The sequence below is a fragment of the Oncorhynchus masou genome, chromosome 8 (assembly GCF_036934945.1).
Source record: "Oncorhynchus masou masou isolate Uvic2021 chromosome 8, UVic_Omas_1.1, whole genome shotgun sequence".
NCBI lineage: Eukaryota > Metazoa > Chordata > Actinopteri > Salmoniformes > Salmonidae > Oncorhynchus > Oncorhynchus masou.
In genome coordinates, this window is record NC_088219.1 from 41,612,745 (window position 1) to 41,634,899 (window position 22,155).

Sequence of the window (22,155 nt, forward strand, 5' to 3'; positions counted from 1 at the left end):
GGTATAAGCTGGAAATCTGGGAATCAGAATTTCTGGGTGTTTTTGAAAGTTGGCTGAATTTTGCAACCCTAGACCAGCATAAAACATCTATTAGACATGTTAAACGTTTAGTATCTGTTCTGTTTTAGATCCCTCGTATAAAAACACAGGGAATTTCAGAAAGTGACTAAATGTGTGTTTTGAGTTTACAGGATAAACCCTGATTACTTGTCTCTGTTCCCTCCCTGGGTCTTCCACTGGTTCTTATCTTGTTGTCAGGTCTTTCCTTCCTGCCCTCCTACTCAAAGCCTCCTTTCTCTTTCCTGTGGCGCCTTAAACATCTCATGGACTGGTGTCCCGTTGAGCTGAGAATACTGAACCACCACAAGCCAACCCTAAATGGACTGAGCAATTCTGTTGTTGTTGAAGTCCTTTCAAGAATGACTCTGGTTAGACCATGGTATGTCACCATTCAACAACATGATGCTTGATTGTCTGTATTAGGGTTGCAAAATTCTGTTAACTTTTAAATGTCCAGGTTTTATGAGAATTTTGGTGGGGGGTGGAAATAACTGGGGTTTTGCAACCTTACTCCAGATGGTGTAGTCTGCTACAAATACAATACATTTGGCACAATCCTAATCCAGGCTCGTATGCTCCTTCACTGTAACAAAGGGTATGCTGAAATCATCTTCAATATCTGTTCCAATTGAGAATGAAGTTATTGTACCACCATGACATGTAGTGTTTTCTCAGTGAAAGCTGATGTGGCTCCTGACTTGCTAACTTTCCTTATAAAGACACACGGTGAGCAATTTAAATTTTACTGCTTGGACCTTTTCATATAAGGCAGATAGAACGGTGGTAAAGATACTGGAGGGTTAATGGCCTCTCTTCCTGTCCGAGTTATGAGTGACCTTAATAGCCCTCTACACGCCTGTCCTCAATGCCCGCCTCGATAGTATGAGACTAACGGCTTCTCTTCTACACCAAGCTCTTAGCCAAATCCTCTGTGATCTGCCGAGTCACATTACTGACGTGTCACGCTTTTCTGTGACTGTGCTGTCTCTGTGGCTGTTTTTCTGTGATTGTTGACGGTGTTTAATGTTTTGACTGTGATGTTTGGGTAACCTGTTGTCATTTTCGATTTACATAATGGGTTAACAATCAAATATTGATAATATAGCCCTTCGTACATCGGCTGATATCTCAAAGTGCTGTACAGAAACCCAGCATAAAACCCCAAACGGCAAGCAATATAGGTCTGGGACAGGTAGCACGTCCGGTGAACAGGTCAGGGTTCCATAGCCGCAGGCAGAACAGTTGAAACTGGAGCAGCATCACGGCCAGGTGGACTGGGGATAGCAAGGAGTCATCAGGCCAGGTAGTCCTGAGGCATGGTCCTAGGGCTCAGGTCCTCTGAGAGAGAGCGAGAGAATTAGAGAGAGCATACTTAAATTGACACCGAATAAGACAGAAATACTCCAGATATAGCAGACTGACCCTAGCCCCCGACACAAACTACTGCAGCACAAATACTGGAGGCTGAGACATGCGGGATCAAGGAGACACTGGCCCCGTCCGACGATACCCCCGGACAGGGCCAAACAGGCAGGATATTTCCTTTTCATAAATGTATTCTATCGGTGTTGCCAGGTGTGTTTACGGACTGTGTTGCTCTTCAATTGTGTTGTCTATCCTGTGACCGTGTTACACTCCAACTGTAAATTCTGTCTTTCTTCCCACAGCTCGTGCCAGGCAGGTGATGGGGGAGTTTGGCCATGTGTACAAGGAGCAGTATGCTGTGGCCCTCTTTAACACTGTCCGCTTTGAGATCGAGGGGGGAGGAGGGCCCCAGTCACAGCTCCTGCACCGCAAGGCAAGCGGCCAGGCCGGCCTGGGGACGACTGTCTGTCTGCACTCGTTCACCCCTCTGTTTTGCCGTTTTTTTTTTGTCACCCCCCCCCCCTTATTCTCTCTCTTCTCACTCCATTTTATACAGTTCACTGTATTCCCACACCATCTGCAACTCTCTCCTTCTCTACCTCCCGTTTTTATCTCTTCCTCACCATCCTCCTCTGAGTCTCAAGGTTTTATCTGAGTGCAAGGCCGTGTGTGTTTTTAAACTCGATGGACACAGATAGGAAACGCGTACTGTAGCCATCTCCACTTCAGTGCTGTGGAGTTCTGTGTTAGTCTCTGCCATTGGGTCACTGGTGGGAAAGGGGAGCAGAATTCACACATGAACAAACGGGGGTGGTGCTAAGAATGTTGTTTCCCTCTTCTCCTCACTACCCGTGAATAACGCACAGGCACCACATTTTACAAAGCACTGCCAGTCCAGCACCTTCCAAGCACACACAACCTCTCTTCTCCAGCTTCTCTCCATCCCCTTATTTCTGGCCTTCCTCCTCTGCTGTGATTAAGCTGTTTTGAGTTCCAGTATTTTGATCTACTACAGGACATGTAAAAACGAAGTGTGTTGTGTAAACATTATCCGAAACTTGTGTGCTCTCACTTTAGCCCTCCGGTCTCAATCGCCTCCAGCGTGTAAAATAGAGTTAAGCCTGACGTTACTGTATGGATGAGTCTCAAATGGCGCCCTATTCCCTATATAGTGCACTGCTTTTGACCAAAAGCCTGATGGCCCTATCGCTAACTCTGTCTGTTGTGTTGTGGTAGAATCCTCTAGAAGACCACTCCATCTTCTCTGGGGGTCTGTTCCAGTACTTGGAGGGGAACAAGAAATGGAGAAACCGCTTTGTCTTCGTGGCCGACACATATGACGTTAGCTTCTACGAGAACAAAGTGGTGAGGGCCGTCGGAAAAACTGAAACCAATTATCTTCATAACCAAACTTCAATGTCTGAATCATTTGGGTCACAACTTTAACTGTGGGCTGATGGTTCTGAACGGCTTGTTCATCATTTTCTTTCACCCTCTCTCCTTGAAACTACCCCCTTCTCACTCCGTGCTCTCTGATAGGCTCACGAGAGGGGCTTGCACCCTAAAGGAACCATCAACTGTGCCGGATACAAAGCTCTGACCTCCATGGAAGAGTACCTGGATCTGGTCAGCACCAGCCTGCCAGGTGAGAGAGACGATTTGGTAACGGCCGCTGACTGTATAATAAACGGCCGATCATGAGAAACGCTGTTGGATTGTCGTTGAACCAGGACTTCATCCAATGTGAGATCAAGTAGTAAAGTCCTCAGTGGCTCGCTGGGCCGTATTCATTAGGGGCTCTATTCAATCTGGTTTGCTTAAGCGTTAGGTTTCCCTAAATGCGTTCTCTGCTAATGCGGGGACATTGCCTTTGAATTTCAATCGCGCTGTAACTCTGAACTTCCGCGATACCGATTTGAATAGAGCCCTCGGGCACACTGTAGCAAAAGTTTAGCAATCAGTCTGTTTTCTTCCATTTGGTGACTAGTGAATACAACCCTGATGAAGAAGCTATGAACACTAAGTGTGTGTGTGTTTTCAGGTGTAAAGGCTAAAGTGGGCAGTGGTCCATTTGTCAAGGGTGCCACCCAGTTCCCCCTGATCCTGTGGCACCCGTACGCCCGCCACCACTACTTCTGTGTGCTGACAGAGAAGGAGCAGACGAAGTGGCACGCTGTGCTCCAGGACTGTGTCAGGCACAGCAACAATGGTGAGGAGCTGTGAACACATGACACAGTTAACACATAGTGTACGCACAGCCATTTGATGTTTCTGGATGACAGGTAGGGAACAACGCAGAGACTCTCGCTCAGCTCCACCCTGGCCAATTATCGCTCTTCTGCCTTACTGCCATTGTTCACAACACAGACCAGGGTGTGTGTGTGTCGATGTGAGCGTTTTGCATACCATCTCAATGAGCTGGTCTATCAGTGAGAGTGAAATGCAGCCAGGCAGGAATGTTTTTAAGGTATGATAGTCTGGAGTGGTGTTCCTCTACTCTGAGTACTGGAGGGTATGTGAGCGGCAGGGTGTGGCCTAATTCTTTATTACCCCAATGTAATACATGTAAGTAAGCCTTGTCCAATCCAGAACCAGCCTTAGGTTCCTACCCCATCTTCTTTTTTCTGTAGCGCGATGCCTCTTCAAGTAAACCGCCCAGACAGCTCCATTAACCAATCAGTCACTTGATCTATATACTGTATGAATACAGCCTGGTGTGGTGAGTGCAGGGTGGTGCTACACAGTAAACATTGGTGTTGGATGAGGTGACACTCACCTCACCTCCCCACGATGACAGTAACTTGCGGAGCATATAAAGAGCCTTTTATATTTGTTTAGTATTTCATTAGGATCCCCAATTTAGCTGCTGCTGCAGGGAACAAAAACAAATGTAATACATAATATACATCACAGAATACTATATATATATATATATATATATATATAAAATGAGGGCTGTCAAACAATTTTAAATAATTGCGATGAATCACAATTTTGTTTATTTTTAAATTAGCTCAAATATGGTGATAAGTAACACATTTTTATGGACAAATCTTTATGTATTGAGTTATAAGCAAGTTTTTAATGGCATATTCACCATAACAAGCAATACAATTACTAATGCACCCAGTAGGGCTACTCCATCATACATTTTCTTGAAGTGTACACACACACACACACACACACACACACACACACACACACAGTTAAGGTTTCAGACAGTCCAAATGATTGTTCTACTAATTGGAGGGTTGGCTATAAGAAAAAAAAAACAACTGTCTCTATGGATACAAAGGGCATAAACCTGTCCAACAATGTCATGAATTCCACACACAAGCCTATGACCATAGACTTCAGTTGTCCTCCAATTTATTTTCACTGAGCCAGTTGCTAAGACAAACGAGCCTGCTGCTCTTTTCTTCTGTACGATATGCCCAGAGTGAAAACAACCTCTCAGGTAGGTGTTGCCAGGTAGATTTGTGCAATGCAGGCCAGCCTGGTCTGTCCCTGCATGCTGTGACCACCAATGTAGTGGACAGTCCTCCATGTTGATGCTGGGCTCTGCTTTGTAACGCTCCACACATTTTCTCAATGGACTCCTTGTTACGCAAGCCTCTGTGAAGAGGGAACGCAACACCCTGCTACAACTCAACTCCCCGTGAAGTGAAAGAGGTATGGGGCTGTAGGTGCGAGTAAGGATGACAAAGGCAGAGAGAGTGGTACCGTTTACAAGGACTTTATTCCTTCACATGGTAATATGGGGAAAAGGGGCTGGACGGAACCAATGAGAAGAGAGAGTAAATGTCAAAGCCCCATCTTACCTGCCCACCCACTACTTACCTAACTAACACCACCTGGTGCCCTAACCAAAATACAGGGGGTGGTCCGCCCAGGTCTTACCTAGTGTGCCTAGACCGTGAATATGCTATGGGTATATGTATGCCTGCGGGCCTCTTGCCTAAGCACTCACTAGGTGCCTTCCCCTTACCCCCTGGGAACAAATGAAACAGAATATTATAACCAATTTCACAAACACACTGAGAAACACAGGACATCAAATAGGTAGGCTCTAACTGAGCAACAAACTCGCACAGAACATACCAAAGCTGCTCCCATCTAGAACTAACCGAGTGCATTCCAACTGCCTGAGAAACAACCAACATATGCTATAGCCATCAGCCTCCTCTCTCAGCAATCATCTCAGCAGTCTATCTCTTCTGAACAGAATACTGGCTTTTATATAGCTTCAGGAGTCTAATCGGATACAGCTGTAACTTGACGAGGGGGCGGGGTCAGCTCCAATCATCAATGGGGCTGACCAATCAGCTGCTTGGGGAGAATTCAGGAAGCCATCTCCTGAAACACACGCTCAAATACAAACTACAACACAGAAACTGGGGAACGTAACACTCCTCTTCATTCAACTCAGAACTCAACAAGAGGGCGGCTTTCTTCTTTGGTGGCTCTGACAGGTTGCTTTATCAGGTTGCTGTGCAGGCCTCTCTTCCTTCAAGTTGCTAACCAAAGCCCACCCCTCAGGTCTGGGAAGGCACTTCAGGTCCTTAAGGATTGGCTCCCTTGTTTTTCAATTTTTGCCTAAAATGACATACCCAAATCTAACTGCCTGTAGCTCAGGCCCTGAAGCACAGATACTGTATGCATATTCTTTATACCATTTGAAAGGAAACACTTTGAAGTTTGTGGAAATGGGAAAGGAATGTAGGAGAATATAACACATTAGATCTGGTAAAAGATCATACAATTTTGTTTTTCTTTGTAACATGTTTGAAATACGAGAGGCCATAATGTAGTATTCCAGCCCAGGTACAATTTAGATTTTGGCCACTAGACGGCAGTAGTGTATGTGCAAAGTTTTAGACTGATCCAATGAACCATTGCATTTATTTTCAACATTTTGTATCGACTGCCCAAATGCATAATTTGTTTAACTTTTCATGTTCAAAACTACACTCCCCACAAACAATGGCATGGTATTCACTGCTACTGGAAACCATATATCCTGAGGATGCATTTATTGTAGCTGGGGATTTTACCAAAGCAAATTTGAGAACCAGGCTACTTAAATTCTATCAACATATTGATTGCACCACGCGCAGGGGTAATACTCTCGACCACTGCTACTCTAACTTCCGCGATGCATACAAAGCCCTCCCGGCCTTCCCTTCGGCAAATCAGACCACGACGCCGTCTTGCTCCTTCCGCCTTACAGGCAGCTGGTCTGACCAATCGGAAGCCTTGCTTCAAGATTGTTTTGATCACGAGGACTGGAATATGATCCGGCCAGCCTCAGAACAACATCGACCTATACGCTGACCCGGTGAGTGAGTTTAGAGACTGTGACTAAAGCCTACCCTAACCAGAAACTGTGGCTGGATGGCGGCATTCACGCAAAACTGAAAGCGCGAACCACCGCATTTAATCATGGAAAGAGGTCTGGAAATATGGCTGAATATAAACAGTGTAGTTATTCCCTCCAAGGCAATTAATCAAGCAAAATGCCGGTACAGGGACAAGGTGGCGTTGCATTTCAACGGCTCAGACATAAGACGTATGTGGCAGGATCTACAGGAAATAACAGCCAACAAAAAGAACCAGCCACGTCACCGACATCACGCTTCCAGACAAACTAAACACCTTTTCCCACTTTGAGAATAGTAGTGCCACCTTACCGGCCACCCTAGACCCACTTCAGTTTGCATACCGCACCAACAGGTCCACAGATCCACAGATGATGCAATCACCATCACATTGCACACTGCCCTATCCCATCTGGACAAGAGGGATACCTGTAAGAATGCTGTTCATTGACTACAGCTCAGCATTCAACACCATAGTGCTCATCAAGCTAGAGGCCCTGGGTCTCAACCCCGCCCTGTGCAACTGGGTCCTGGACTTTCTGACTGGTCGCCCCCAGGTGGGGAAGGTAAGAAACAACCTCTCCACTTCGCTGACCCTCAACACTGGGGCCCCACAAGGGTGCTTTCTCAGCCCCCTCCTGTACTCCTGCTCACCTACGACTGCATGGCCATGCACGCCTCCAACTCAATCATCATGTTTGCAAACTGCACAACAGTAATGGGCTTGATTACCAACGACGACGAGACAGCCTACAGGGAGGTGAGGGAACTCAGGAAAACAACCTCTCAATCAACGTCAACAAAACAGATGATCTTGGACTTCAGGAAACATCAGAGGGCGCACCCCCCTATCCACATCGAAGGGACAGCAGTGGAGAAGGTGGAAAGTTTTCAGTTCCTCGGCGTACACGTCACAGACAAGCTGAAATGGTCCACCCACACAGTGTGGTGAAGGCGCAACAGCACCTCTTCAACCTCAGGAGGCTGAAGAAATTTGTCTTATCACCCAAAACCCTGAAACTTTTAGATGCTCAATCGAGAGCATCCTGACGGGCTGTATCACAGCCTGGTACGGCAACTGCAAGGCTCTCCAGAGGGTGGTGCGGTCTGCCCAACACACCACCGGGGGCAAACTACCTGCCCTCAATGACACCTACAGCACCCTATGTCACATGAAGGCCCAAAAGATCAATGACAACACCCCCTCCCCGAAGCACTGCCTGTTCACACCGCTACCATCCTGAAGGCGAGGTCAGCCCAGGTGCATCTAAAGGCCATCAGACTGCTAAACAGCAATCACTAACTCTGAGGCTGCTGCCTACATTGAAACCCAATCACTGGCCACTTTAATAAATGGATCACTAGTCACTTTAAACAATACCTATTTATGTTTACATATCTTACATTACTCGATTTGGAGGCGGAGGGTCCGTCAATGGTCTGGGGCGGTGTGTCACAGCATCATCGGACTGAACTTGTTGCCTGCAATGACAATCTCAAAGCTGTGCATTACAGGGAAGACATCCTCCTCCCTCATGTGGTACCATTCCTGCAGGCTCATCTTGACATGACCCTCCAGCATTCATTCCCCCCCCAGAAATGTCCGGGAACTTGCAGGTGCCTTGGTGGAGGAGTGGGGTAACATCTCACAGCAAGAACAGGCAAATCTGGTGCACTCCATGAGAAGGAGATGCACTGCAGTACTTAATGCAGCTGGTGGCCACACCAGACACTGACTGTTACTTTTGATTTTGACCCCCCCCCCTTTTGTTCAGGGACACATTATTCCATTTCTGTTAGTCACATGTCTGTGGAACTTGTTCAGTTTGTCTCAGATATTGAATCTTATGTTCATACAAATATTTACACATGTTAACTTTGCTGAAAATAAACGCAGTTGACAGTGAGGACGTTTCTTTTTTGCTGAGTTGATGTACCTATTCTCATTCGCCCATTTTTAGATTTGTGTGTGTTGGGGAATTGTTAGATATTACTGCACTGTCGGAACTAGAAGCACAAGCATCTTGCTACACTCGCATTAACATCTGCTAACCATGTGTATGTGTCCAATAAAATGTGTTTTGAACTTCAGCTTGAATTTTATCACAGGCAGGTCATCCGAGCTTTCCATCTCCTGAAGGAGATGGCACAAAGTTCAGCTGTGGTTGCCATAGTGATGTTTTCTGTTGTGCCAGAGCATCTCTGTGGTTGGCATAGTGATGTTTTCTGTTGTGCCAGAGCATCTCTGTGGTTGGCATAGTGATGTTTTCTGTTGTGCCAGAGCATCTCTGTGGTTGTTGTTTTCTGTGGACAAGTTTTACCATTTCCAGAGTGGAAATACATCTTGTGCGAGTGACTCCTTTTGCCTTTTTGCGACTTGCTAATGTCCTGCTCTGCACCTTTTTTGGTGGGCTGTGTTTTGAAATGGCCAACAATATTTCAGCGGTTGGCTAGCAAGGGCATTGTCAAACCTGCTGTTCTGTAGGAACACTGTGATGGACCTTTTTGGAGACTGCGCAGGACCGGTGTTCAAAAGGCTGATGTCTCTCAGCTGCGATCATGTTCTGTGCAAAGTGTGGGAACTTTGTTTTCAATGTTCAATTGCTTTGCAACATCCATGACCTGCTTGGCACACGTTTCAGCATAGTGCATCACTTCTGTGCGTGTGTGAATGCCGTTTCTCACTGATTACGGTGCGCAGTAACACTAGGGTAGTTGTGCTTACTCACCTAAGTCCAGTGCTATTTCTTGCTTGCTGCTCGTCAACTTGTCCATCGGTCTCCCACGCTCACACTCTTCTAGCTTAGCCTGCCGAAGATGTCCTCCATTGTTACTGGTAACGTTACTTGTATTGCCAGCATCAACGGTGTGTTTCGCTTGTAAATGATAATGAGGTCTCGATGCATTTCGTTGATAAACAAATTCAGCCTTGCGGTAGATGCAAATGAGAGTTTTATCCAGAGAGCCACCTGGGAGGGATTAAAATTGAATTTGGCATATTAAAAGCCCTTATTACCATTCCCTGTCATTCAGTCATACAAGTGGCTAGCCAGTAAAGTGGTTGTCAAACTAGCACATCAGCTGCATGGGCTTGAACTTGAACTATGGGTGGTACAGGGGCTCAAACTAACAAAATGTGTTAATGGCGTCCAAATAAAAAAAATGACAGCCCTAATAAAAATGTCTCTCGTCCCCCGTCCTGCCGTAAGGTGGAGTTTTTTTATTTTTGTATTGCTAGCTTGAGTGGCGGAGTAACATGTAGTCATGGCTACTGTACTGTGTTTCCCAGCCTCTGTTCTGGACCTGGGGACTGTTAAGAGACCTCTGGTTGCATGTCTTGTGTGGTACTCATGAGTGTGCAAACTGTGTGCCAACTGCTTGAACAGACAGTTCAGTACCTTCAACACCTCACAAAAAGACCAATAGTGATGCAGTTAATTTCTCCTCCACTTTGAGCCGGGAGAGATTGACATGCATGCCATTGCGATTCGTGCTCCGTGTACATCTAAGTGCTCTGTTCTGGAGCAACTGCAATTTGCCTACGTCCTTCTTTGCCGCACATGACCACCCAAGTCCAGGTGCAACAACAAGGGCCAGTAGGACCTGTCTGGTTGATTTGAGATGTCAAAACAAAGCAGCACCTTATCATGGAGAGACAACCTCTTCCCATTTTAACCACCATTGAGTATGATTTGACCATAACTGCTTGATATCTACCCAGCAGTTTAGTCTCCTCAACTTGCTCAATCACTACAGTATTCAATAATCGATCTAGATGAGGTTTAAGGTGGAGCAATTGATTTTGTCCAAACTTTGCGTTTCTATTTTTATTTATTTTTTTAGCACAAGACTATTGCTCGTTACCCATTCTAAAACTGACTGGAGCTCTGTTAGAGGTGTCAAGTATTTATTTAACTTTCGTACCCGACGTGTATACTGTTGCATCGTCAGCGCGCGCACACACAGGCTTTATTCAAGGTCAGTGCAAATGTATTAAAAATGTACATAAGTATTCAAACCCTTTGCTATGAGACTGGAAATTGAGCTCCGGTGCATCCTGTTTCCATTGATCATCCCTGATGTTTCTACAACTGTATTGGAATCCACCTGTGATAAATTCAATTGCTGGGACATGATTTGGAAAGACACACACCTGTCTATATAAGGTGCCACAGTTGACAGTGCATGTCAGAGCAAAAAACAAACCATGAGGTCGAAGGAATTGTCCATAGAGTTCAGAGACAGGACTGTGTTGAGGAACAGATCTGGGGAAGGGTACCAAAACATTTCTGTTGCATTGAAGGTCCCCAAGAACACAGTGGAACCACCAAGATTCTTAATTGGCAGTTTGGAACCACCAAGACTCTTTCCTCGTGCCGGCCAAACTGAGCAATCGGAGAAGGGCCTTTTGTCAGGGAGGTGATCAGGAACCTTATGGTTACTGTGAGAGCTCTAGAGTTCCTCTGTGGAGATGGTTGTCCTTCTGGAAGGTTCTCCTATCTCTGCAGCACTCCAACAATCAGGCCTTTATGGTAGAGTGGCCAGATGAAAGCCTGCTTGGAGTTTAACAAAAGGCACCTAAAGACTCTCAGACAATGAGAAACAAGATTCTCTGGTCTGACGAAACCTGATCAAGCATCTCTGGAGAGACCTGAAAATAGCTGTGCAGCAACGCTCCCCATCCAACCTGACAGAGCTTAAGATCTGCAGAGAAGAATGGGACAAACTCCCCAAATACAGGTGTGCCAAGCTTGTAGCGTCATACCCAAGAAGACTCAAGGCTGTAATTGCTGCTAAAGGTGCTTCAACAAAGTACTGAGTAAAGGGTCTGAATTACTATATAAATGAGTTTTCAGTAGGTTTTTTTTTTTTTTTTTTTTTTTTTTTTTTTTTAGTAAAATAGCAAAAATGTCTAAACCGGTTTTTGCTTTGTCATTATGGGGTATTGTGTGTGTGTGGCAATTTAATACTTTTTAGAGTAAGGACGAAACAAAATGTGGTTCAGAAAGTATTCAGACCCCTTGATTAAGGCACTGTATTTACCTCTTAATCCATGATAAGGAAGAGGATGGAAATCCTTGACATCTAGCTTTTTTGTTTTTGCAACAATATGTTATGAGCAATGAAATCAAAAGCTGCACTGAAGTCTTGGCAAAACAGCTCCCACAAGCCTCTTATCAATTTCTTTCAGCCAATCATCAGTCTATTGTGGAAGTACCGAGAATGTTGTGTGTCCTTCCCTATATCCTTGCTGAACGTCCTTTTGCCAATTTTGTATAATGTTATTTTACATGTATTTTGTCTTTTTTTTTCTATGCATCGGTAACAGGGTGATTTTTATTTTTTTATAGTTGTTTGAACTATTTAAAGGGTGTTATTCTTGGGCCGTGGAATGACCTTTGCCTTTCTCCTGGCCTGAGGGCACATACCGTCTTCTAGGCCTAAATTCAAGATGTGGCAAACGGCAGTTGCAATGTATTCCAGCACTGACCTCAGGAGTTGACCATCCCAGATTTGTTCACCTCTTCCATGCCCACATTGCCGAACTCCACCACAGTGCTTGCCGTTCATTATTTTGTCCGATATGCATGGCTATGAAGACTAAGTATGCTAATCTTGTCAACAACAAAACAATTCAAGTGGTTGGCAATATCAAAGGGTTTTCATTGTGATCTGCTCGAATGAAGGATGGAGCAGAGTTAGCTTTATAGCCTAGAATTTCATTTAAGGTACTCCAGTGCTTTTTACAATTTAGTTTATATCATTTATCCTCTTCCACAGTGTGGTTTCCCCAAAAAATCATTGAGGGGCTGCACGGTGCAGCGAGGAGCACCATGTGGTTCGGTGCTCTGATGTCGTGGACACACAGTGGTGAGGTGTTCCACTGTTTGGGACAGAGGACACATTCTGGCTGCCAGGTGAAAGTGGGGTCAGATAATCACAAGGGCTCGTGCCCTTTCGAGTAACCGTCTCGGCCCAGTCTCTGTGGTGAAGTGGAGTTGAACAAGACACCTTCTCCGAGAAGTGGGACACATCAAATTCGCCCAACTCTCCACGAGATGTTCAGTGCAGAGCTATTTTTAGCCTGGGCTATAGCTACATTGGTGAACTCTTCAATAAGGCTCTGATTCAGCTCATCGGATAGCCGGCAAACGTCCTTCTGCAGCCACCCGATATCACGCGGTCACACCAATGGCACTTCTGTCCCTTTTTGGTTAGTGAACGTGTCACAGCAGTAGCATTGGACAGTCAATGGCCATTTATATCCATTGGATCGCCATCGGTAGCGATAATGTCAAAAGCCACAGCTAGCAGCACAAGCTTATAAAGTCCAGGCAGTGTGTTCCATGGAGTGCTAAAATAAGCTACAACAAGATGTGCATCAGTCTTGCTTTGACAGGAGTTGTATTCTTACCATTGTTCAGTTTTTTAAAATTCTGACATTCCATGTCAAAAGAACTCTCGTCGGTTGACTGTCCTTTGTGACATCAGAATTACTGAGTGAGTTTGCCGTGATGAAGATGTAGAGCCTGACCAGGAATGTAGTTAATATGGGATGCCTACAAAATGGTACCCTATTCTCTACATAGTGCTCTCTATAGGCAATAGGGGTCCATTTGGGACACAACCATGGAGAAGTGAGAAATTGAATTACATGCTGACCACACCAGCCGCATTGCGTGCGCGTGAGCTTTGCAAAAAATAAATGTAGAATTTATTCAATCATTTCATCCGAACTACAAATATGTAGCGAGAGCCAGCCGACGAGAGCATACAGGTCTCAGTGGTGGGGGATATATGGGGCTTTGGTGACAAAATGGATGGCACTGTGATAGACTGCATCCAGTTTGAGTAATGTTGGAGGCTCTTTTGTAAATGACATCGCCGAAGTCGAGGATCGATAGGATAGTCAGTTTAAAGAGCGTATGTTTGGCAGCGTGAGTGAAGGAGGCTTTGTTGCTTAATGAGAAGCCAATTCTACATTTAATTTTTGATTGGAGATGCTTAATGAGTCTGGAAGGAGAGTTTACAGGCTAGCCAGTCACCTAGAATATGTGGACAACTACAAATGCCTAAGTCAGAACCATCCAGAGTAGTGATGCTCGGAAACCGGATTGCACACCTGACTGAGAAGGTACGGTGGAATTCGAAATGGTCAGTGATCTGTGTAACTTTGGCTTTTGAAGACTTTTTTTTAGAAAGGTGGGGCAGGATGGATATAGGTCTGTAACAGTTTGGGTCTAGAGTGTCATCCCCTTTGAAGAGGGGGCTTTCTAATCTTTGGGAATCTCGGACGATACGAAACAGTAAAAGGGATTGCAACAATGGCGGCGGATACTTTTAGAAAGAGAGGGTCCAGATTGTCTGGCCCAGCTGATTTGTACGGGTCCAGGTTTTGCAGTTCTTTCAGAACATCAGACCTCCTGGATTTGGGTGAAGGAGAAGCTGGGGAGGCTTGGGCAAGTAGCTGCGGGGGGTGTGGAGCTGTTGGTTGGGGTAGCCAGGAGGAAAGCATGGCTAGCCGTAGAGATTCTTATTGGATTTATCAGTTGTGACAGGGTTTCTGAGCCTCAGTGCAGTGGGCAGCTGGGAGATGTTCTTATTCTCCATAGACTTTAGTGTCCCAAAACATTTTGGAGTTAGAGCTACAGGATGCATTGTTTTTATTTTTAAAGCTAGCCTTTGCTTTCTTAAGTGACTTGGTTCCTGACTTCCCTGAAAAGTTGCATATTGCGCGGGACTATTTGATACTAGTGCAGTATGCCAGAGGATGTTTTTGTGCTGGTCGAGGGCAGTCAGGTCTGGAGTGAACCAAGGGCTATATCTGTTCTTAGTGTTAAATATTTTGAAAGGCGCTTGTTTATTTAAGATGGTGAGGAAATTACTTTTTAAAGAACAACCAGACATCCTGTACTGACGGGATGAGGTCAATATCCTTCCAGGATACCCGGGCCAGGTAGATTAGAAGGGCCTGCTTGCTCAAGTGTTTTTTTTTTAGGGACAGTTTGACAGTGATGAGGGGTGGTCGTTTGACCGTGGACCTGTAACTGATGCAGGCAGTGATCAGAGATCGTGATTGAAAACAGCAGAGGTGTATTTGGAGGGCAAGTTGGTTAGGATAATGAGGGTGCCCATGTTTACGGACTTAGGGATTAGGAACCCACCTGGTGAGATTGAGGGCATCTAGCTTAAATTGTAGGACGGCCTGGGTGTTAAGCATATCCCAGTTTAGCTCACCTAACAGAACGAACTCTGACGATAGATAGGGGGGCGATCAATTCACATATGGTGTCCAGGGCAGAGCTGGGAGCTGAGGGTTAAAAAAATTTTTTTAATTAGAAGCTCAAACTGTTTGGGCCTGGAATGTAAGCCTGCAAAGTTCTGTCAATCTCTGCAGTAGATTGCAACTCCTCCCCCTTTGGCAGTTCTATCTTGATGGAAAGTGTTGTAGTTGGGGATGGAAATTTCAGAATTTTTGGTGGCCTTCCTAAGCCAGGATTCAGACACGGCAAGGACATCAGGGTTGGTGAAGTGTGTTTTACTCACTGCTTTAGCAAACTTAGGGAGGAGGCTTCTGATGTTAACATGCATGAAACCAAGGCTTTTACGGTTACAGAAGTCAACAAATGAGTACCTGGGGACACACAGGGCCTGGCTTAACCTCTACATCACCCGAGGAACACAAATGTAGGATGAGGGTACGGCTAAAGGCTATCAGAACTGGTTGTCTAATTCTCTGTTCCCAACGCACTAAAGGAGCAGATTTCTGGGCGTGGTAGGATAGATTCAGTGCATAATATGCAGACTGGTATGGTAGGGTGCAGGTACAGTGTAGGTAAACCTAGGCATTGAGTTACGATAAGAGGTTGCATCTGGAGGCACTAGTTATGCTTGGTGAGGTCACTGCATGTGTGGGAGGTGGGACAAAAGAGCAATTTAAGGCATATTGAGTGGGACTAGGGGCTCCGCAGTAAAATAAAACGATAACTACCCTAAACAACCAGTATACAAGGCATATTGACATTAAAGCGAGGCATTAAGCAATCACAGGTGTTGATTGGGAGAGCTAGCTAAGATCACAACGGGTAAGACAACAGCTAATCAGCTAAGACGACAGGTAAAATGGCGATGAATGGGCAAAGGGGGTCAGTTAACTACACACAGGGCCTGAGTTTGAGGCTGGAGACCGACAGATGAACAAAATGGAGTACCGTGATTAATGAACAGTTCAGCAGTCATCAGCTATGTAGCCAAGTGATCATAGGGTCCAGTGAACAGCAATAGATGAAACGGGGAACCCGTAATGTAGTCGTTACTACCCTAGCTGGGAGATGCGCTAACTGGTGCTAGCTTTGGGACAAGGGTGTTACCGATGTGCCCTCAACCGGCCTTTGCTGCACATCAGACGAAATTACGTTGGCAGGCCAGCCGTGATGGATTTGCAGGGCTCCGTGACGACAGAGGGTCCAGACCGGCCGTGATGGATCTGCGGGGCTCCGTGTCGACGGGTGGTCCAGGCCGGCCGTGATGGATCTGCGGGGCTCCGTGTCGACGGGGGGTCCAGGCCGGCAGTGATGGATCTGCGGGGCTCCGTGTCGACGGGGGTCCAGGCCGGCCGTGATGGATCTGCGGGGCTCCGTGTCGACGGGGGTCCAGGCCGGCCGTGATGGATCTGCGGGGCTCCGTGTCGACGGGGGGTACAGGCCGGCCGTGATGGATCTGCGGGGCTCCGTGTCGACGGGGGGTCCAGGCCGGCCGTGATGGATCTGCGGGGCTCCGTGTCGACGGGGTCCAGGCCAGCCGTGATGGATCTGCGGGGCTCCGTGTCGACGGGGGTCCAGGCCGGCCGTGATGGATCTGCGGGGCTCCGTGTCGACGGGGGTCCAGGCCAAATTAGCAAAAGTGGTATTGTAGCTGGTGTAATTTTGTTTGCTAGCCGGGAGATGCGCCTGGCTCAAGGCTAACTGGTGTTAGCTTTGGGACAAGGGCGTCCTGTGCAAAGGTCCAGAGCTTACTGCAGGAATCCGGTGACGAAGTGGCTTCTAGTCGTGTTAGTGAAGAGTCCGAGAGGCATCAGCTGTGTTTTGCCGAGTGATCATAGGGTCCACTGAGCAGGCCGGGAGATCGGCCTGGCTCAAGGCTAGCTTTGGGGCGTGGAAGATTTGAACGATGAACTGAGGTCCAGACTCCAGTCCAGTTGGTGGCAGTAATGCACCTTTTTAAAGTTGGTTGCCAAACACCATAAGACGTCTGAAGAAGACTGAACAAGGAGAGAGTTTCTAGTAATAACTAGGTTTCCCCTTTTTATCTGTGGATTGTCGGAGTAGAGGACCTTGTGCATTTCTGGTAAAATAACGTTTATCCCAGGACAAATTAGCTCACAACAGTAAGCTAGCTAGCTAAATGTTTGAATATTTTCTTGTTTTGACCTTTCCCCAAATGAATATAGTTGGTTCAGAGTTTGTTTTGATATTTCAACTTGTGTGTCCTGATTTGCGTCTGGTGAGGATAGACAAACTTAACATGCGCACGATGGTGGATGCACGCATGGAGCTGGTTTGGTCACTTTCACAGAAAGGTGAAACGATAACAGTGATTATTGAGTGAAGTAGAGCACGCCGATGAAATCATATGAACAGACAGGTCCCACAGGTGGCTGAAGCAGCTGAACAATAACATGGTGATCACTGCACTGTTATCATCAACTGATGGTCCTCGGATTTTACCTCGGCACCTTCTCATAATGCCCTTTTTAAATAAACACACTCTGGAGTCTGGACCATTAACAACCCACGCCCTGGGAGGATCTGACCCGTGTTTACTTGGGATCAAAGTGCACGCACGCACACGCACGCACACGCACGCAATGGTTCTGACGATGTTTGTGTCCATTTTAGACTTCCTCCTTTTGAAGAGGTCTTCTCATATTTATGCCGCTGATTGATGTAAAGCATTCTCTATCATTTTTGTAAGTTGGTTGTATTGGAGCCATGCAGTGTATTGTTACCAGAACTACAAGCCCATAATTTTTCTCTCAGACCCATAATTAGTCTCTTTATGAGTAACACCTACACACCATATTGGGTGGGCTTAACACACCCAGCTGCACATTGACTAGTGTCTTCGACTTTCTTTAAAAACATGAAAAAGCTCCAGAATCTTCACCCCTCGTTGGCCCCTCTCTGGAGCCAAGCAGAGCCATGGTACATGCCCTACCTGTCCAGGCCTGCTAGCCCTCCAGTCACTCCTCTAAAGACAACATTCCTGCTGTGTGCTTCCTTCCACTGCAGTGACGGTGCTCATTAGCAGTTTAACTGTCTTCTCTGCTGTTTAGAATGCTGAGCTGGCAGTAGTTACAACTGATAGTAATTGAATTGAAGGGGAAATGTGTTTTTTTTTTAAAAAAAATATATATATATATATGGCATTTAAGAGGAGTGAAACCTCACCTAGTACAGACCCAAGAGAAAAGGGGCTGAGGACAAACCGAATAGGCCAATAATTAATAAAATAAAATGTATATTTTAATTAATTATTGGCCTATTTGGTTTGTCCTCAGCCCCTTTTCTCTTGGGTCTGTACTAGGTGAGGTTTCACTCCTCTTAAATGCCCTCCGTGTTTAGATGGGGTGTGTCTGTTTCTATGCATGTGCGTAAATATAACACATTTAGGACAGTGCTCCTCATGTACATAACTAGAAGGGCAACAGAACATGAGTCATGTGCATGTTGTCATGAATGTCATTTCCTGCAGGTGTACTCAACTGTATTTGAGAAGTAGTAGTTGGCAGAACTGGAAGTAGTCGTTAGAGGAATTGTGTTGGTCAGAATTCTCGTTTAGTATTTCCCTCTTTCTTTCTAGGACTGTATGGTTCAGTGTATAGTGCCTCTTGTTACTTAGAATATCACTAAGGATAAGTTGCAGGGAGCATAATACCTCTTTCTTTCTAGGACTGTATGGTTCAGTGTATAGTGCCTCTTGTTACTTAGAATATCACTAAGGATAAGTTGCAGGGAGCATAATACTGCGGGCAAAGAACTGCTTTGAATAGTGGTTAAGTGCTAACCAGAGCATTTACACAGTGAAGATGCTGCAAGGCGATATAGTCTGACCAGTACAGAAACACCGTTCAGTTTTCCCTCATGTCTAACCACAGATACAAACACATTGTGTGGCTTGCTGCATATTCTGGGCTCGCAGGGGAATTGGTTATCATGAAGTGCAGTCCAATAAAAGTGATTTGCATCACATTCAGAGGATTGATTGTTAGCTGGAGTTATAAGGCTTAATCTGAAATGGCACCCTATACCCTTATTTATAGTGCTCTGCTTTTTCAAAAGTAGTGCACTCTATAGGGAATAGGGTTCCCATGGTGTGAATTTGAAGAAAATGGCTGAGTTCTCTATTTTTCCCTTTCATAGAGTTGGAGTAGTCACAGGCAGTTGTCACTGTGGTCAAAAATGGATTTGTTGCTGTTCTTGGCTGTTATACCTGGTGTCCATGACAACCACTTGTTCCTGGGGCTTCACCTGTGGCAGGTGATGGTATTATCACTTGATGACATCTTCATTACCCATACGCCTAAAGGTTTAGAAGAGTACACTACGTGGCCTAAAGTATGTGGACACCTGCTCGTCAAATATCTCATTTCAAAATCCTAAGCATTAATATGGAGTTGGTCGCCCCTTTGCTGCTCGTCGCCATTGGACACTGGCGCAGTGGAAGTGTGTTCTCTGGAGTGCTGAATCACACTTCACCATTTGGCAATCCGACAGACAAATCTGGGTTTGGGGAATGCCAGGAGATCACGACCTTCATAGTACCCACTGTAAAGTTTGGCGGAGGGCTGTTTTTTGTTTGTGTTAGGCCCCTTAGTTCCAGTAAAGGGAAATCTTAACACTACAGTATACATTCAAGACAAATCTGTGCTTCCAACTATATCAACAGTTTGGAGAAGGCCCTTTCCTGTTTCAGCATGACAATACCCCCATGCACAAAGCGAGGTCCATAAAGAAATGGGTTTGTCGAGATCGGTGTGGAAGAACTTGCCTGGCCTGCACACAGCCCTGACCTGAACCCCATCAAACACCTTTGGGATAAATTGGAATGCCAACTGAGAGCCAGGCCTAATCGCCCAACATCAGTGCCCGACCTCGCTAATGCTCTTGTGGTTGAATGGAAGCAAGTCCACACAGCAATGTTGAAAAGCCTTCCCTGAAGAGTAGCAGCAAAGAGAGGACCAACTCCATATTAATGCCTGTGACTGAGCTTGAGAGGATCCTGGGCATTAGTCTACACAATACCCCCTATTAACAAAGCAAATGTATTAAAAATAAACAGATAATATCTGTAAATCACTGCCAAAAGGTGCTTCAGTCTCGTCTTCTTGGGTATGACTCTACAAGCTTGGCACATCTGCATTTGGGGAGTTTCATCCATTCTTCTCTGCAGATCCCCTCAAGCTCTGTCAGGATGGATCGCTGTGCAGCAACGCTCCCTATTTTCAGGTCTCTCCAGAGATGTTCAATCTGGTTCCAGTACTGGCTCTGGCTGGGCCACTTAAGGACATTCAGAGACTCTCTTGCATGGTCTTGGCTGTGGTTCACCTTCCAAAGTTCCTGAGCATTCTGGAAAACATCCCAACAGCATGATGCTGCCACCAACCTGCTTCACCTTAGGGATGGTGCCAGGTTTCCTCCAGTAGTGCAGCTTGGCATTCAGGCCAAAGAGTTCAATCTTGGTTTCATCAGACCAGAGAATTGTGTTTCCTTGAGTCCTTTTAGGTGCCTTTTTGGTGAGCTGTCGTGCCTTTTATGGAGTGGCTTCCGTCTGGCCTCTCTACCATTAAAGGCCTGCTTGGTGGAGTGCTGCAGAGATGGTTGTCCTTCTGGAAGATTCTCCCATCTCCACAGGGGAACTCTGGAGCTCTGTCAGTGACCATCAGGTTCCTGGTCACCTCCCTAAACAAATAGTCACCCCCCCCAAATTAAACGGCCTGCTACTCAGGCCCAAAAGATGGGATATGCATATAATTAGTAGATGTGGATAGAAAACACAAGTTTTCAAAACTGTTAAAATAATGTCGGAGTATAACAGAACTGAGATGGCAGGCGAAAATCCAACCAGGAAGTACTATTATCTTGAAAGGCTGTTTTTTCATTGAAAGCCTGTCCACCATACAAAGACTTGGGACCCAGTTCAGTCTCTGGCTTCCTCTACATGTGGCAGTCTTTAGGCATTTACTCTGAAAAATTAGGGCGATACAGTACTTTCAATCGATGGCCAGTGGAAATTTCCATTCATCAGCCATGCACCTGATCAGAAACGCGCCTTTTCTTGTTTCTCCTTTCCTATTGACGAATCTTTTGTCCGTTTTGAAATATTGATTATTTATGACAAAAACAACCGGAGGATTGATTTTAAACATCGTTTGGCATGTTTCTACTAACTTTTATTGTACTTTTTAAAACCTTTTTGTCTGGACGGATTACTGGACAAAACGCGCAAACAATGTTTTTGGTCATAAAGAGGGACATTATCGAACAAAACAAACATTTATTGTCTAACATGGAGACCTGGGAGTGCCTCCAGATCATCAAAGGTAAGTGATTAATTTTAATGCTATTTCTGACTTTTGTGACACTCTCCTTGGTTGGAAAATGGCTGTATGGGTTTCTGTGGCTCGGCGCAGACCTAACATCATCGCAAAGTGTGCTTTCTCCGTAAAGCCTTTTTGAAATCTGACACAGTGGTTGCATTAAGGAGAGGTTTATCTTTATTTGTATGTTTAACACTTGTATCGTTTATCAATGTTTATGATGAGTATTTCTGTAATTTGACGTGGCTCTCTGCACTTTCACCGGATGTTTGTTTGAGACGATGTATTTCTGACCATAACGAGCCAAAGTAAACTGAGATTTTTGGATATAAATATGAACTTTATCAAACAAAACATGCATGTATTGTGTAACATGAAGTCCTATGAGTGCCATCTGAGGAGGATCATCAAAGGTTAGTGATACATTTTATCTCTCTCTGCTTTTTGTGACTCCTCTCTTTGGCTGGAAAAATGGCTGTATGGTTTTCTGTGACTAGGTGCTGACCTAACATAATCGCATGGTGTGCTTTCGCAGTAAAGCCTTTTTGAAATCGGACACTAGTTGGATTCACAAGAAGTTTCTTTTAAAATGGTGGATAATACTTGTAATTTTAATTATGGGATTTCTGTTTTGAATTTGGCGCCCTACAATTTCACTGGCTGTTGTTGAGGTGGGACGCTAGCGTACTAGTGGGTTTAAGAATGATAGAGGCCACTGTGTTCTTGGAGCTTCAACCTGCAGAAATGTTTTGG

At 45.5% G+C, this 22,155-nt stretch overlaps 1 protein-coding gene across 1 annotated transcript in view; it reads left to right on the forward strand.

Moving 5' to 3' along the window:
• niban2a (niban apoptosis regulator 2a) overlaps positions 1–22,155 on the forward strand; it is a 57,706-nt gene that overhangs the window by 10,040 nt on the left and 25,511 nt on the right. The window contains 4 exon segments of the mRNA XM_064972468.1: positions 1,728–1,858; positions 2,662–2,790; positions 2,965–3,070; positions 3,467–3,634. Coding sequence (XP_064828540.1) covers positions 1,728–1,858; positions 2,662–2,790; positions 2,965–3,070; positions 3,467–3,634 — 534 coding nt within the window.